The 17,879-nt window shown below is 34.8% G+C and overlaps 1 protein-coding gene across 5 annotated transcripts in view; it reads left to right on the top strand.

The window, feature by feature from the left end:
* LOC127832466 (leucine-rich repeat-containing protein 74B-like) overlaps positions 1–15,571 on the top strand; it is a 70,716-nt gene extending 55,145 nt beyond the window's left edge. For all 5 annotated transcript variants that reach the window (XM_052357953.1, XM_052357957.1, XM_052357954.1 and 2 more), the window contains 4 exons: positions 1,786–1,875; positions 7,805–7,909; positions 9,596–9,754; positions 10,376–15,571. In XM_052357953.1, the coding sequence (XP_052213913.1) occupies positions 1,786–1,875; positions 7,805–7,909; positions 9,596–9,754; positions 10,376–10,570 (549 nt within the window). In that variant the 3' untranslated portion in view covers positions 10,571–15,571. The remainder of the gene's footprint in view (positions 1–1,785; positions 1,876–7,804; positions 7,910–9,595; positions 9,755–10,375) is intronic.
* Positions 15,572–17,879: the final 2,308 nt, after the last annotated feature.

Below are 17,879 nucleotides of genomic sequence, written 5' to 3'. Positions count from 1 at the left end.
CTTTTTTACCCTTGCCTCAAATAGGGCAGTGGTCATTCACTGCCATTAGTTTTGCACTTTGTCCTGATTAACTAGACTATGCAAGATAAGTGTGGGTAATTCACTGACCGCTGCCAAGGTCACTCCAATTTTGAAATGACTTATTTTTTTATTTTTCTGAGTGTATCTTTTAGTCTTAAACATTTTCTAAAAATGGTATTATTGTTATATGTGTATATCGTTTGTTTCTTTAGCTTTTACCCCATACATTGGCTTAAAATGATCTCAATTTATTAGATCACATACCAGTTAATCTTTGTCTGTGGTTCATTTGAAAATATTGGCTACTTTTAAAGAGTGCCTTTTCTATTTTGATATAAATTGTTAAGCAATTATATTCTAATAAAAACCTATGTTATATGTGCATCAGTAAAAAAGTGAAGTCTGCAGTGTCTTTTGTAGAAATTTTCTGCAGATACCCTTTTTTATGCAATTAAGGCAAGATGCTTTTTCATAGAAGTCAATGACATACATTTCATTGCAAATCTATGGAAGAGGACATTATCAATCTTGTTTGTTTCAATATGTCGACCAACCATAATTTGTTGTGCAAACCTCATTTGATCATATTCACTAAATTAAGTACATGTATCAAACTATTAGGATTGCTTCATCTGAGCATACTTGCTAAGTTAACATATAAACTAAGTTTTATTTACTAAAGCAAAGGGTTGAATAAATCTTTTGAAGGTTTTTGCATCTCATTGCATAATCGCATTTAAGGGTGAAATAATATTTGTATCATCAAAGAATTGATGAAAAAAAAGGTCCGCCAACATACATACCCTATAATGGCCCATTCATCTTAGGATTGTTGGTGGAAATAAATGACTTAACCCTTTGCATGCTGGGAAATTTGTCGTCTGCTAAAATGTCGTCTCCTGAATTTCTTAAATTAGCATTTTCTTCAATTTTTTTTCTGAATACTATAAGAATAGCAAACAGTTTGGATCCTGATGAGACGCCACGTTCTGTGGCGTCTCATCTTGATCCAAACTGTTTGCAAAGGCCTTCAAAATTCGGTTCCAGCACTCAAAGAGTTAAGGCATCATCCCTTGTTTGATAGCAGGCTTGCACAGTCAGAAAAAGTGATAAGGTTTGAAGAATGCTTGAAAAGTTTACTGTTGTATAATGGTCCTTTTGAAATTGAATTAACCTTCCTGTAGCACATTCCCTATTGAACCTACATGGTACACAACTCCTACATTTTCAGACAATTTCAACATTGTATAATCTCCCTTTGATTGTATAGGAAAGTAATTTACTAAAAGCAGGTTTAAACTTCTCACTCTTTCACCACGCAACATTGTTATATGTAAAATCAACCTTGAATGAATGGCGGCCAAAAATCTAATTTTTAGTTTCATCTGCTGTATCTACTTAATTTTTTTGGTTGTGAAAACAAATTTGTTTTTAAGTGCATATAAAAATTCAATTTATATTTAAATTGTTTGTTTTTCTCTAACACTGCCCCAAGTATACTTTTGAACAGGTGTCTGGGAAATCAGGGCTAAGTGCATACATATGAAATATTGTCCTGATTACCGGTAGCCTTTTTTTGTCTCTTACCGCCATAACTGGTTTTTGGTTGCTGAGATATTTCCTTTAAACATTTTTTTAAGCGGTAATTGTTGTCTCTAATCTGGGACAACACTTTATGCACATGCATTAAGCCCCTTTTTCCCAGAGTGTGGCCCGTTTGTATCTACATACTGGTAATTATAATGCGTTTTTCTTTTTTTTCAGCTGAACTTGAATCCACTGAAGGATGCCAGCGTGGAAACCATTCTGAAAGCAGCAGAGAAGAGCAAGAGTTTGAATTTGCTGTCCATTGAGGTAATGATATTAACCCTTTGCATGCCGGGAAATTTGTCGTCTGCTAAAATGTCGTCTGCTGAATTTCTAAAATTAGCATTTTCTTCGTTTTTTTTTTCCGAATACTATAAGAATAGCAAACAGTTTGGATCCTGATGAGACGCCACGCTCTGTGGCGTCTCATAAGGATCAAAACTGTTTGCAAAGGCCTTCAAAATTCGGTTACAGCACTGAAAGAGTTAAGTTGTAACACATTTAAAAAAACATGTTACAGGGTTGAATCTAAAATTATTGTTATACCGATTAAAAAATATTAGCCTTCTTCTGGTAAAACTTTGCTTAATGTCATTCCATACTAGCCTGTGCAGTTGTCACAGGCTAAGCAAACGCTAAGTTTTCTGCCATTATGGTAATTTTTGTTAAAAGGAAAATTGTCCTTAGCGAAAATCTAAATTATGCAGAAAGTGTCATCCCTGATTAGCCAGTGCAGCCTGCACAGGCTAATATGGCATGACACTTTATGCACATGCGTTATAAGCCCAGTTTGTCCAGATACAGGCTCATGAATCAACAGTGTCACACTGAACCAGCAAAATACACATTTACCACAGTGACAGGGTTTTGTTGTGTTAATGTTAAATTTGAAAAAAGTTCTGCAAGATTAATTTTTTTCATTTGGCTAGTCTTAGTTTTATGTACATGAATCTAACGTGCACTACGTAAGAATTGACTTGCAAAACAAACTGATGCCATTGCTACTTAGACTTTTTGTGTGTATTAGCATCAAATTCGTTTTCAAAAAAAGTAAAAAAAAGGCTTTTGTTTACTGAGTTTGTGCTGAATAATTCACTGTTATGTTCATGTTTGCAGTTTGCCAAAACAATGTGTTCCATGTAAGAAAGTGTTGTGTAAACGTGTACATTTATTGTGTTGTAACTTTTTGGTAGAGATTTCAAAAACCAATGAAATTGTTTGTGCATTTGCATTAAAACATGCGTATAAAATAACTTAGGTAGTGGGATAACATTAAAATGAATAATTAATAAATAAGTTTTTGTCTATTAAGTGCTCTTAAAAAACAAGAAGTATTAATGCTGAATACCGAAAACATCAAAAAAAAGTCTGGAAACAGTATAATTTCTTCTGCATAAATGTTAACATTTTATTTCATTATAATTTTGATTGAAAATGACATTCAATATAAATAAAACCAAAAAAATTTGTCTGTAAATACTTACATGAGCATTATGCGTTGATAAGATACTTGAAAGAATTTCACTTGTTTACTTACGCTAGTTAAGCAAAATTTTCTTGTGCAGTAATTTTCACTGAAGCATGTTTTCCTGCAAATGCATTTCCAGCTGGTAAGAGGGTAACCTGCATGTTGTGTCTTAGTCGTACATTTTACTTACATAATTTTTCAGCATGCTTAACATCATCCATAACATGATAACATGAAAAATTTTAGTGAACAGATGGTCTTACAATATCTACAGTAATCCGTACTGGCCAATGAGATCAGAGTTCCTTGTTCTTTTTGCCATTCAAATGCTATGAATGTGAGGCCCAGATATGGGCGGTAGGTTTGAAAATGTACATGCAAATAATTGTAACATACGGAAAGATAAAATATGGCTGAATATTTGTACATCTTTTATTTATTGTTTGAGTGACCTAAACACTGTATTCCTATCAGAATGTGAAGTGGATATTTTTCAGTATTAAATGCTTTAATAATACTTGAGAGATGCAGAAAAACTCATATTAAAATCGACTTTATAAAAAATATTTAAGGTATATGAGAAAATTGATGAGATATAAACATCTGAAAATAGTTAAAAAAGGTACATGCATCAGCCAGATCCCTTTATTTGACCTTTATGTTTTATGATTGATGCACTTGATGTATATGAAAATGTAGGTGTCTCATGGTACATCAATCATCAATGGCATTTAATAAAATTGATAACAGGCAGGTAAAGAAAAAATAGGCGTATATTATAAGCAGTAGATTCATATTTGTTTGATAGTAATTTTTTTTTTGCGTTAATGTCAGGACTTTTAAGCAAATGTCAATGATGATGGAAAATGCAAATACACTGAACCACAAATATGTGATAATACTTTTGCTTTTCATTAAATTTTCATGAATTAATTTGCCAATTTTATTTTATCTGTATGTTTCTTTAACTTGTGAAAATGGTTCCTTTCTTAGCTGTCAATCTAAGTGATTCTTGACATTGTTATTACTTGCAAAGCATTAATGGGTACTTATTAAACTTCTGCATTTGAGTGTATACTATAAGTTTAGCATTTAGTAATAATAATTTCTCATAATTATTGAGGAGGTGTGAAATGTTGTGACATATGAAGAAAGCCATCACAACTAATTATCTGACAGTTAACGATCTTTTGAATTAATGTCAGTTATTGGTTTAACCCTTTTCCACTTAAATACATATTTTTACTCATTTGTAGTCCCTCAGAAAGTTTAATGTTATTTAAGACCTTTTTTTTACTAGATTATAGTTTTAAAGGCTTCATTATAATACTACACTAAGATACTGATGAGCTGCAAACAGCATAAAACCTTAACAAACTGGGAGTTACTTGCAGGCTGTTCTGGTTTTATGCTGGTTGGAAAAGCCATTTTCACTTTGCTTCTTATGGGGGCAAGGGTAAAAACAGTCATTCTTTTTATAGCTATTTCATGTGCATTTTCATGAACTGTGAATTTAAGTCCACTGAAAAATTGTAGATATTATTTTAAGTAAAATAATTTTTGCTTGAATTATTAGTGATATATACATGTATGGGAAAATACAACAGAAAAGAACAGTTATATTTTGCTTTCAATTATAGCTTTTATATTAAAATTGTGAGTTTGATGACTGTGTTAGTGTGTTTTTTAAGGAAACAGAATTATTTCATAGATGTGTCAAAGAAATTATGTAAAGAAACAGAATTATTTCATAGATGTGTCAAAGAAATTATGTGTAATGGTATTATTTGACCTTTTGGGTGATTTTTAGCTCGGCTGTTTTCGGAGAAAAACCGGAGGTATTGTCATAGCCAGCTCGTCGTGTCATGTCATGTCCGTCGTCGTGTCGTCCACGTCGTGCTGAAACCTTAACATTTTGTCAAGGTTTTGAACATTGGCTCTAAAATCAAAGTGCTTCCACCTACAACTTTGAAACTTCATATGTAGCTGCACCTTGATGAGTTCTACACGCCACACCCTTATTTGGGTCACTTGGTCAAAGGTCAATCCGTTATGCGGTGCTCTTGTTATTATTTGTTCTATCACTTTAGTTGTTATTTTCATAGTCATTTTGCAAGAAAGTTTTACTAGATTCTTATCATGTAGCAATTGATTGCCACATTTACTGTCTTATTATACATATTTATAGAGAACTTAGTTTAAAAAAACTCGTAATAAATGTCAGGGATGATATTATTTTCAGTTTTGATGGTCCAAGGCTGATTGGGTCTGAAAAAGACCAATTGAAATAACGTACTAAGTATCCTTGCAAAAACAGAAGAATGCAAACTGAAGAACGCCTATTTAAGTGAACCAGCTTGAACCCAGGTTTAGCAGACGACACTCTCACAGTTTCCTTTGTTAAGATCCAATCGCATGAAGGAAACTGTTATAACAGTGCATTAGAATGAACATTTTTGTCTGCTCACAAGTTTATTGCTTTGCAAGAGTACGCCGATGTTTGCCCAAGTATTGATATAAATGTTAATGTCCTGCAATTAACTTCTTATCCTCCTGTTTACTTTAGAGACAGGAACAATTTTTGGTCCACCTTTTGAAAGTAATAATAAATTAAGGGAAAAAACTTCAATGTAAACACAAATGTTATTTCATTGATATAGCCATAAAGTTTATTGAGGCAATTTATGATAAGGATGCCATTAAATACTGTGAGTCTTGTATTTATGTTTTTGTTCTCTCTCATATCAGCATTGCAGGGTAAGAAATTTGCACCAAATCTGGGTTCATGGACATTTTAATTGATTTGTATTGGGTTTGCACATTATCTGGGTTCATGGACATTTTACTTGATTTATATTATGTTTGCACAAAATTTGGGTTAATGGACATTTTACTTGATTTGTATTGTGTTTGCACAAAATCTGGTTTCATGGACATTTTACTTGATTTGTATTGGGTTTGCACTAAATTTGGGTTAATGGACATTTTACTTGATTTGTATTGGATTTGCACAAAATCTGGGTTCATGGACATTTTACTTGATTTGTATTTGGTTTGCACAAAATCTGGGTTAATGGACATTATACTTGATTTTGTATTGGTTTTGCGCAAAATCTGGTTTCATCAACATTTAATTTGATTTGTAATGGATTTGCACAAAATCTGGGTTCATGGACATTTTACTTGATTTGTTTTTGGTTTGCACAAAATTTGGGTTCATGGACATTTTACTTGATTTGTTTTTGGTTTGCACAAAATTTGGGTTCATGGACATTTTACTTGATTTGTATTGGATTTGCACAAAATCTGGGTTTTTGGACATTTTTCTTGATTTATATTCGGTTTAAAATACTGTAGAGTTATTCAGTAGTTGAATGTAGTGATGTTAAACATTCTGTAAACAAAACAGTTTTTGTTTGAAACTCATAAATCAATTTAAAGGAACATGTGTGTTTATATACGTTTAGTACGTTCTCTGTTCTATGTTGTTTCTTCTTTTGTGTGTGACATGTGACTTTTTAGTGGAACAAATGTGTTGGTGATATTGTTTGTTATCTTAGCACATTCTGTATCAGACTTAATTTACTGAAAACTGTTATTTACTGGGTCCATTTGCTGGCTCTTCTAATACTTGGCATTTGGAATATGAGCCATCTTCTGGGCTTAACCCTTTGCATGCTGGGAAATTTGTTGTCTGCTAAAATGTCGTCTGCTGATTTTCTAAAATTAGCATTTTCTTCGATTTTTTTCAAAGAATACTATCAGAATAGCAAACAGTTTGGATCCTGATGAGACACCACGTTCTGTGGCGTCTCATCTGGATCCAAACTGTTTGCAAAGGCCTTCAAAATTCGGTTCCAGCACTGAAAGAGTTAATACATGTGTGTAAAATGTCATCCAAGATTAGCCCGTTCAGTCTGCAAAGCTAATCAGGCACAAGACTTTCCGCTTTGACTGAATTTTTTGCTAAGAGTTCTTTTAAAGGAAAAATACCATAAAAGCCGAAAGTTTTGTCCCTCTAATCTGTGAAAACACTTACCGCACTTGCATTAAACCCCCTTCCCCAGAGCAAAGGTCATATGAAAATGTCAATGAATATTTTCCATTGTCCTTACCCAATGAACTTGTTAGAACCTCTTAGTTCATTCAAACGTATTTATTTTATTGAATGTGACATTGAAACATTTGTCATTTTCAGCGCTTTCTTCTTGACATTTAATTTTAAAGTTTTATCCCATTAAGTAAATGAATAACACTTAGTTTTATTACCAATATTTACATAGTTGCTATGCTATTGTCAATTTTTTTTAAATGTTACATATAAAAGCACATCTATAATGTTATTTTGATAGAAAAACAGGGATAAGACTATACATTAAATGGCAAGTCAGTTTAAATTCAAATGACATGATCATTCAATTTCAGCAAAACTGTACTATGTAATAATGCATTGAAATTGACAATATTTCTCTCTCTCAGTTGGTTGAACATATTCTTTAATGCTGTTATATTTCTTGCTTTAAGGCCAGCCAGTGAATAACTGAAAGGAGTTCAACGTTTTCATTATTATGCCCACTGAAAAATACTAGTATTGTATTTTACAAAGATAAACATTTCCATATATTAAAAATTAGTTGAACTTCAATTTATTTGCACAACCTGCTCTATGATGAATCATAGCTCCATTATTTGTGTATGTAATATGTTTACATATGTTTCTGTCGCCAGGAGGTGGGTATTTCCCCGGCTAATTATGCCAAGGTCAAGGAACTCCAGGCATCCCGGGAGATGACCATTCTGCATGGAGGGGTGGGAGGATATACCCGGACCAGCGTGAGTATCACATACAGGGGCTGGACTGAACCCTTTCCCCCCATAAGAAGCAAAATGAAAATGGCTTTTGCAACCATCACAAAACCAGAACAGCCTGCGAGTAACTCGCAGTCTGTTCAGGTTTATGCTGTTTGCTGTTCATCAGTAACTACGGGTTACAAATGAAGCCTTTAATAATTGAATTTAGTGAGAAAGGTCTTTAATTAAATGTTACTTTCTAAGGGTATACAAATGCATCAAAATACGTATCTTATGGGTAATGGGTTAAATATGTATCTAAGTGGTAAAGGGTTAAATATGTATCTAAGTGGTTAAGGGTTAAATGCGTATCTAAGTGGTTAAGTGTTAAATACATATATAAGTGGTTAAGGGTTAAATATGTATCTAAGTGGTAATGGGTTAAATATGTATCTAAGTGGTAAAGGGTCAAATACGTATTTAAGTGGTTAAGGGTTAAATACGTATCTATAAGTGGTAAAGGGTTAAATACGTATCTAAGTGGTAAAGGGTTAAGTTTGCAGTTTGTATAGAAACCTTATTATAGAAAATGCATTTGAAAAAACTTTCGTCCCGGATTAGCCTGTTCAGTCCGCACAGGCTAATTAGTGATGACACTTTCCGCTTTTACAGAATCTTACAAAAATCCAGTTTACATGTTAAGTGCAGTCAGCAAAGGCTGCATCATGGAAAATTAATTACTTCTTATTTTTATATGAAATGTAAAAAGCTTTTAATGAAATGATTAAAGATGGATCAAGAAAACACCAATAAATCACCAAGTGCATTGCACTGCAAAATGAGTGCATTGATGTCATGTAAATGTATTAATATATTTGTCTCTTTCATACCACATTCTTATTTGAAATAGGATAAGACATTAACCTATAATAAACATTGTTTTTATTAACAATGTTTTATATGCTGATTTACTACCACTTGTTGCATTTATGACTTGCCGTTCAATCATGAGTAAAATTGACACTTGCGTCTATGATTGCAAAATTAACATTGATTTTACCACAAAACACTTTACTTGCATTGATTTAAAACTACTCCACAGATCAAACTGTCCATGCATGGATCTGTTTTTGGTTGTCATTGTATATGAATATTTTATAATGAAACACTTAAAAAATAATTATGTTCATGAATGCATTTGTTTTTACTTGTCATGTGATTCTTGTTTTGGGAAAACTGGGCTTAATGCATGTGCATAAAGTGTTGTCCTAGATAAACACAGGCTTATCTGGGAAGAGACTTTAAATGAAAAATACCCTAAAAAGGAAAATTGTTCTCCCAGAAAAGCCTGTGCAGACTGCACAGGCTAATCCGGGACGACACTTTACGCACAGGCATTAAGCCTGGTTTTCCAAGAGTGAGGCTATTATCAGGGCTTTTTTTCCTTCTGTGAGAATGGCTGTTTTTCACAATTGTAGGAAATTTGCAACTAAAATTTTCAAAATTTCAAGAAGTTCACGACTCAAATTATCACAATTTCAAGAAGTTCACAACTCAAATTTTCACAATTTTAGAAAGTTGTGCCTAATGTTTTCACAATTTTGAACAGTTCGTGACTCATTTCTTCACAAAATAGGGGGGGGGGGGGGCAAGGCTGCTTCACAAAAACAGGAAAAAAAGCCCTGCTTATGATTAATTTTTTGCTATTGTCTACACGACCTGTTTCAGTCTGCCACCAGCATGCTGCAACTGTTTGGAAAGTTTGTAGCCTCCCATTCCCAGCAGCTGTTGACCGCGTGTCAGCAGTTCGACCCCGAACGCAAGGGCTGGGTGCCTCTCGATGACCTCAAATGGTGCCTCAAAGAATCAGGGCTCCGTCTGACAAATGTATGTACCTAATACGCGCCACTCTTTTATGCTTGTATGGTTTATGTTCATTATCAGTAAAAATGGTTGAAAGGTGATGGCTTCACTAAAAGTGTGTTCATTTTAGCCTCTGACCCTATGCTCCCTCAGTACTGATGTAAGTTAGCTATGTTACTACTCAGCATATTAGAGTAAAGAATACCACAAGTAATGTCTTGTAAACATGTTATTTTCACAGTGAATGTTTGTGCACTGATGGAACAACTTTAAATGAAACCTGCCCAAGATATAATTCAGTGATTTTATTATGATAATGAAGTTATTTCACATTTCTTTGTTCTTGCAGTTTATACAATATATGCACCACAGTCTGTGAAAATGGGGCTTAATGCATGTGGATGAAGTGCCGTCCCAGATTAGCCTGTGCTGTATGCACAGGCTTATTAGGGATGACCATTTCATCTCAGACTGGATTTGTGTAAGGAGAGACTTCCTTTAAACATAACATTCCAAAAATGCAGATTTTTTGTCCCTGATTAGCCTGTGTGCACTGCACAGGCTTATCTGGTACTAAATTTTACTCCCTTGCTTTAAGCCCTGTTTTCCTAGAGGAAGACTCATGTGAATCTTACTCTTTTCCAGAGGCAACTGAACACTGTGATAGATGAACTCAACACTTCAAATGGCCACGTGATGAATTACAAAGACATTGTGAGCGGTGAAACTATGAAAAACCATTTCAAAAAGCGACCATCGAGGGCAGTGGCCATCAGGAATGCACAGATCACCATTAACACTGTCCCCGACTTGCTACGCCGCCAACTTACTGTCAGCTAATCAATGCCAACTTACTGTCATTGGTTTAAATTTGAAATTGGAGTGTAAAACTTCTGGTCATGATTGGTGTTGGTAATTGGCGATATATAAATATATTGTCAGTTACAGTTGTTTATCAGCTTTAAGTGTTTTTTTACCATTAATTATTTAGTCACATATTTATTTACATAAATATAAATGTATTTTATATTGATTTAAGGAAATGTATTTACATAGATTTGATTATATTTACTGGTTATAATTTATACAATAATATTTGTTTTATGATTAAAAGAAGTCGTTGTGCATGCAGTGGCTAAGTCACTTAATTATGCAAGTTTTATGTAAAGTATCCTTTCATAGACAGTTTTATGAACAAAGATGATCTTAGTGAAAATATATAGATGATATTTGTGGATATTTGTATATCAATTTTAATTCACAAGTGATCATAGAAAATATTTTTTTTCTATGATCATGAGTGAATTAAAATGGAGATTCCAACAAATCGAACATTTTTTGTTATGCTTAGAAATTATTATTTTTAGCTCACCTGAGCACAACGTGCTCATGGTGAGCTTTTGTGATCGCCTTTTGTCCGTCGCCTGTTGTCCGTTGTGCGGCGTCAACATTTGCCTTGTTAACTCTCTTGTGGCCACATTTATTTTCCAATCTTCATGAAATTTGGTCAGAAGATTGGTCATAATGATATCTTGGATGAGTTCGAAAATAGTAACGTTTTCTTGAAAAACATGGCTGCCAAGGGGCGGGGCATTTTTCCTTATATGGCTATATATGGCTATAGTAAAATCTTGTAAACACTCTAGAGGCCACATTTATTGTCCTAACTATATGAAACTTGTTTAGAAGATTCATCCCAATAATATCTTTGACAAGTTCGAAAATGATGCCCGTAGGTTGAAAAACATGGCCGCCAGGGGGCGGGGCATTTTTCCTTATATGGCTTTAGTAAAAGCTTGTTAACACTCTAGAGGTCACATTTATTGTCCAATCTTCATGAAATTTGGTCAGAAGATTGGTCTCAATGATATCTTGGATGAATTCGAAAATAATTATGTTTGCTTGAAAAACATGGCTTCCAAGGGACGGGGAACTTTTCCTTATATGGCTATAGTAAAATTGTGTTAACATACTAGAGGCCACATTTACTGTCCTATCTTCATAAAACTTGGTCAAAAGATTCATCCCGATAATATCTTGGACAACTTCAAAAATGATGCCGGTTGGTTGAAAAACATGGCTGCCAGGGGGCGGGGCATTTTTCCTTATATGGCTATAGTAAAACCTTGTTAACACAAGAGGCCACATTTATTTTCCGATCTTCGTGAAACTTGGTCAGAAGATTTGTCCCAATAATATCTTGTTATCTCCGGTGAGCGACGTTGGGCTCTCTTGTTTTATTTTTGTTGAAATAATGATTATAACGTCACGAAAAACATGTCATTTAACAAAATAAATAAATATAATAAATTTTGTTAATTTTCAATGTTTGAAACAATCATTTTTAATTCACTGATATTTATCTATGAACCACCAAAAAGCATAAAATAAAATGATGCCTCTGGCAAATGAAAATTATATCTCCGTAATTTGTATTATTTTGACTTTTTCTTAACTTGATTTTTGCGAAGATAAGACTTTCTTGAAAAGAAAAAAATATCATAAAAGAATAAAGTGTTGTCCCTGATGATGACATTTTACGCAGATGCATTAAACCCCTTTTCACAGATTACAGCCATATTATTGTATGGGAAAGAGGAGTATTATTGTGCAGTATGGACTTGAACTTTGAATCCCTGACTTGGGAAGTTTTCAAATCATGCACTCACCACGCTTATTTGTTTGTGACGCTTAGCTTGGACTTCAATGACTTCCAATTTCAAGGACTGCTCTCTATTGCAAGTAGTTGTGTTACATTTTCTGTTATGAAAATGCCTATTTCTTGAAAAAGATTTGTTTGTTTACTTAGACATAATTAAGTTGATTATGTTTTATTTTGTTAAGTAGGAAAATAATTAACAATTTGTGCTTTTGTAATAGTTACAAATATAACTAACAGTTTGTTTGTGATTTGGTAACATTTGTTCCTTATAATATGCACGTTGAGAATATTCATTTATGATAAATATAAAAAATGACTAAGAGAAGATAAGTGTGATTTTATTAAACATTGATAATACTGACTCTTCAAAGACTATATAAACTTGAATTTATAATTGGGAAACAACATTTTAACTTCTTTTATTCATCTTAATAATTGAATTTAGGTAAATAAAAAAGTATCAGTTAATATCTTCCAATTATTGATTTTTTATCTTAAAAGTTTGCCATGAGAGAAAGTCTTCTTTTTGGATTCTTTAAACTAGACTACCAGAAGTTTTATTTAAAGGATTAAACTTTCATTTGTTTTCTTTAAAATAATTTTTTCTGTTGTCACTTCTTTCTTATGTTACTAGTTTAGTAAGAGCTATTTCTTCAATTTCTATGTAGAACGATGTAATCTCCTGAAAGATACATCCGACTAAATTAAATGTTGAAAGCTGTTAGATATTGACTTACTATTAAGATAACCATGTTTTAATGCTTGTGCCAATGATACCATATAGCCATGTTAAATGAAAATGAGTCGTATGCCATTTGCAGCCAGTGTAGGCCATGCCAGCCTCTGTATCAGCATAGTCTAAGCAGGAGCTTCCTTGTCCGCTAAAAATCATGCAAAGTTTCATGGTCTCATTAATGGATAGGGTAGCTCCTGACCAGTTTCATGGTCTCATTAATGAATAGGGTAGCTCCTGACCAGTTTCATGGTCTCATTAATGGATAGCGTAGCTCCTGACCAGTTTCATGGTCTCATTAATGGATAGGGTAGCTCCTGACCGGTTTCATGGTCTCATTAATGGATAGGATAGCTCCTGACCGGTTTCATGGTCTCATTAATGGATAGGGTAGCTCCTGACCAGTTTCATGGTCTCATTAATGGATAGGGTAGCTCCTGACCAGTTTCATGGTCTCATTAATGGATAGGGTAGCTCCTGACCGGTTTCATGGTCTCATTAATGGATAGGGTAGCTCCTGACCAGTTTCATGGTCTCATTAATGGATAGGGTAGCTCCTGACCAGTTTCATGGTCGCATTAATGGATAGGGTAGCTCCTGACCAGTTTCATGGTCTCATTAATGGATAGGGTAGCTCCTGACCAGTTTCATGGTCTCATTAATGGATAGGGTAGCTCCTGACCAGTTTCATGGTCTCATTAATGGATAGGGTAGCTCCTGACCAGTTTTATGGTCTCATTAATGGATAGGGTAGCTCCTGACCAGTTTCATGGTCTCATTAATGGATAGGGTAGCTCCTGACCAGTTTCATGGTCTCATTAATGGATAGGGTAGCTCCTGACCAGTTTCATGGTCTCATTAATGAATAGGGTAGCTCCTGACCAGTTTCATGGTCTCATTAATGGATAGGGTAGCTCCTGACCAGTTTCATGGTCTCATTAATGGATAGGGTAGCTCCTGACCGGTTTCATGGTCTCATTAATGGATAGGGTAGCTCCTGACCAGTTTCATGGTCTCATTAATGGATAGGGTAGCTCCTGACCAGTTTCATGGTCTCATTAATGGATAGGGTAGCTCCTGACAAGTTTCATGGTCTCATTAATGGATAGGGTAGCTCCTGACCAGTTTCATGGTCTCATTAATGGATAGCGTAGCTCCTGACCAGTTTCATGGTCTCATTAATGGATAGGGTAGCTCCTGACCGGTTTCATGGTCTCATTAATGGATAGGGTAGCTCCTGACCAGTTTCATGGTCTCATTAATGGATAGGGTAGCTCCTGACCAGTTTCATGGTCTCATTAATGGATAGGGTAGCTCCTGACCAGTTTCATGGTCTCATTAATGGATAGGGTAGCTCCTGACCAGTTTCATGGTCTCATTAATGGATAGAGTAGCTCCTGACCAGTTTCATGGTCTCATTAATGGATAGAGTAGCTCCTGACCAGACTGCACAAATGAGCAGGCAGGTATTGGGCTATGCAAGCTAAAAACATGGCATAAAACCCATTTTTGCATAACGCATTTCAATAAGTCCATTTGAGCTGTAGTAATTGATAGAATGTTCTTGTTAATTGTTTATGTTGTGTTATGTATTTAATGATTAAACCCCAGTGAGTTATTTGAAAGCTTCAATGAGTATCATTTCGTTTGAGGTTAATTTACATTTGTGCCAACTTAATAAGATAGCAGGGGGAGAATATTTTTGTTTCAGAGTTGTTAAATGTTTTGGAGATTTGTATGCATAGTGTTGAAATATGTATACGAATATGCACATCAAAACAATACATGGCTATTAATGAAAAGATCAACATCAATGAGACAACCAATAAGATGATGGCTTATATTCTACTATTACAAAACTATTGGCTTGGTTGTTTTACAGAACACCATAGAACAACAAAACCTTTCCGTATATGTCTATTTAGCTTTTTACATGTCATGTTTGATGGAGAGTCTTCAACAGTATGCCTGTGATGTGTGTGCTGCCAGGTTTAACCATTTCCCGCTCAGAGGCAATGTGAAAATGGCAATGTGCAAAAGCATAAAACCAGAACACCCTGCGAGTAACTCGCAATCTGTTCAGGTTTTATGCTGTTTGCTGCTTATCAGTATCTAAGGTTTGGAAATGAAGCCTTTAAAACTTCAATCTAGTAAAAAAAAATTTTTTAATAAAATGTAACTTTCTTAGGGACTAAAAGGTATGTCAAAATACGTATCTAATTGGTAAAAGGTTAAACAATGGTCCACAGAAAGTCTCGCTGGCATGTTTGTATAATTGGACTTAAGTCTAGTCTATAAAATAACAACTTCTAACCTCTTTTAGTCATTATATTTGTTGAATATCATATTTGTTTGATTTCTTAATTCATATTGTACCATACTAGTATTAAAGAATCATTGATTGAGATTATATACACAAGAAAGAGTAATAAAAGTATTCATTGAACTACGTTTTATTATGTTTCAGCCCCTTTTGTGTTTTCTTGCTTTCGTACTTTTTAATGCCAAATTTGTTAAGTTTAAAGTCGAATTTGTCATTCATTTGTAACCCAATGGACCATTTATAACGCGAAAAAATGTGTAATTCTTTTATTTGTTTTCTCAAAGTGGACCACATTTATTATAGCAAAGACAGTGTCCGCAATCAAAATAGAAGCTGAGTCGTCAGAGATGAGAGAAGACAATGCATGTTAACCTGGAAATGACTGTCTCATGACCGCTTAGCACAGGTGAAACAACGTGACTGCTAAGCACAGGTGAAACAACGTAGCCGCTTAGCACAGATGAAACAATGTGGCCGCTTAGCACAGGTGAAACAACGTGGCCGCTTAGCACAGGTGAAATTACGTGACCGCTTAACACAGGTGAAGCAACGTGACCGCTAAGTACAGGTGAAACATGAATTTTGACATGCAATTTACTGACCGATGGCCGCTTACGACGTGTTAAAGTTATATTCAGGTGAAATTTAGACTTATTTTTTGTCGGGTTGAATTTATACTGACCTCTTACGTTAGGTGACCTCTGTACTCGATCGAAATTAAAAAATAGTCATTTTGTTTAAACTAAAATTAAGGTCAAGTTTTTCCTTTTTCGGGCGGACAACGCTTGTATTACACTAGAACGTCATTCGTTAAAGCATGAAGCGGAGTAAATGACATGGATTTACTTTTTCATAATTATGAGAACAAAAGTACATTTAAAATCGACGTCACCAAATCCAGAAATCTTAAACCAAGCCAATTAACTTATGGTTAACTCAAAGGTCGCCGTGGTGTAATGGATATGGTGTCCGCCTACCGACCGGAAGGTCACGGTTTCGATCCCCACCGTGGGAGCGTTCTTTAGAACTCCCCAAAAGACACCAAGTACTGGTTCTAGGCCCAGGAAACGGACTCGAGAGCGTTTATATAATCAATCGATCCTAAATAAATAGGTTTAAACTAACTTATGGTTTTGTTGAACCAGGAAAATGCCAATGGTGGACACAGCGTGTTTGTGACTACGCGTTTTGCATGCTGTTTCCATTTGATCTTCCTGTGAGTTTGATTCCGGAATTCGTTACACGAAATACGATTCCGGAATACGAATAAGTCGTTACACCTCTACAGATATTCTCTTGTTATCCGCTACCCATCTCGATTTGATACGTTATCTGTACTAAAATCGCAAAATGTGTCCTAAAATTTTAACATCAAAAAACGACACGTAAACGTAAACTCGCGACTGATTGATTGGTCCCAATGTAACACTCACGATATAACGTTTAACTTCCCGGTGCAAAACATTTCAGCTATCACGAATGGTGTCTTAGGTAATAGGTAATCGGGTACATCTACCTTCATCCATTGACCGATGTTGGTAAATTCCCCCGTTTGCTGTTTCCTTTTACCAAATAAACTCGTGATTGACTGTCATAGACCTTATAATTTCACGTGCCTATCATTGTGACCGGATATTAATATTCCGCAGACAGACTGGATTGGTATTTATAACATCCGGATGGCATTCGTCCACTTTTCGTACCAAAGTCGAGAACCATTGAAACGCCCAATAGAAAGAAACTACCAGGGTGATAAGTTTCGCTATTGTCATATTTCACTCTCGATATTGAATATGTCCGTGATGTGTCTATGAACATTATCGATTTTGAACTTGACCAGTAAATATAAACGAGAGCGCCGATGGCGTTAAAAGCATAGGTGCAAGATACAGGGAAGAATGGCGTCACGTGGTATAATGTAGTTCGATATCGCCATCCGCGAATTTCTCAAATCAATAATTTCAAACAATTACCGACTATTTAAATAGATAATCTTTCCATTTACATCAGTGTTTGAAACGCTTATGAAAAATAATTACCCAAGCCTTTCAAAATTTAAGCACGGACAGATCTGTATAGAACTATTGTTTTCACAAATGAAAATAGACGCTACCCTATTCGTCTGCGTCAAGAATTTGTCGTAAAACTTGTGGTAAGCGTTAGATGCAGACGTGCACAACAGATTGAGTTCTGAATACAGATTTCTGAATGCAGATTTTTATAGAAACTCCTCACAGCAGTTACTTCCCTTGCTTCGCCCGGTCAGTAACTTCTAGTATAAGGGAGGCCACTGCGTAGGAGATTGAGATTTATAGTGCAGATAGAATTGTTTTACGAACGAAATTTGTTTTAGGTTATAAGAAGATTTTTTGACATAAAACGGTCTTAGAAAAATTCACTAAAAACGGTGTCAGCAATATTCTTGGAAGAA

The sequence above is a fragment of the Dreissena polymorpha genome, chromosome 5 (assembly GCF_020536995.1).
Source record: "Dreissena polymorpha isolate Duluth1 chromosome 5, UMN_Dpol_1.0, whole genome shotgun sequence".
Taxonomy (NCBI): domain Eukaryota; kingdom Metazoa; phylum Mollusca; class Bivalvia; order Myida; family Dreissenidae; genus Dreissena; species Dreissena polymorpha.
This window is presented reverse-complemented; position numbering and strand designations above follow the sequence as displayed.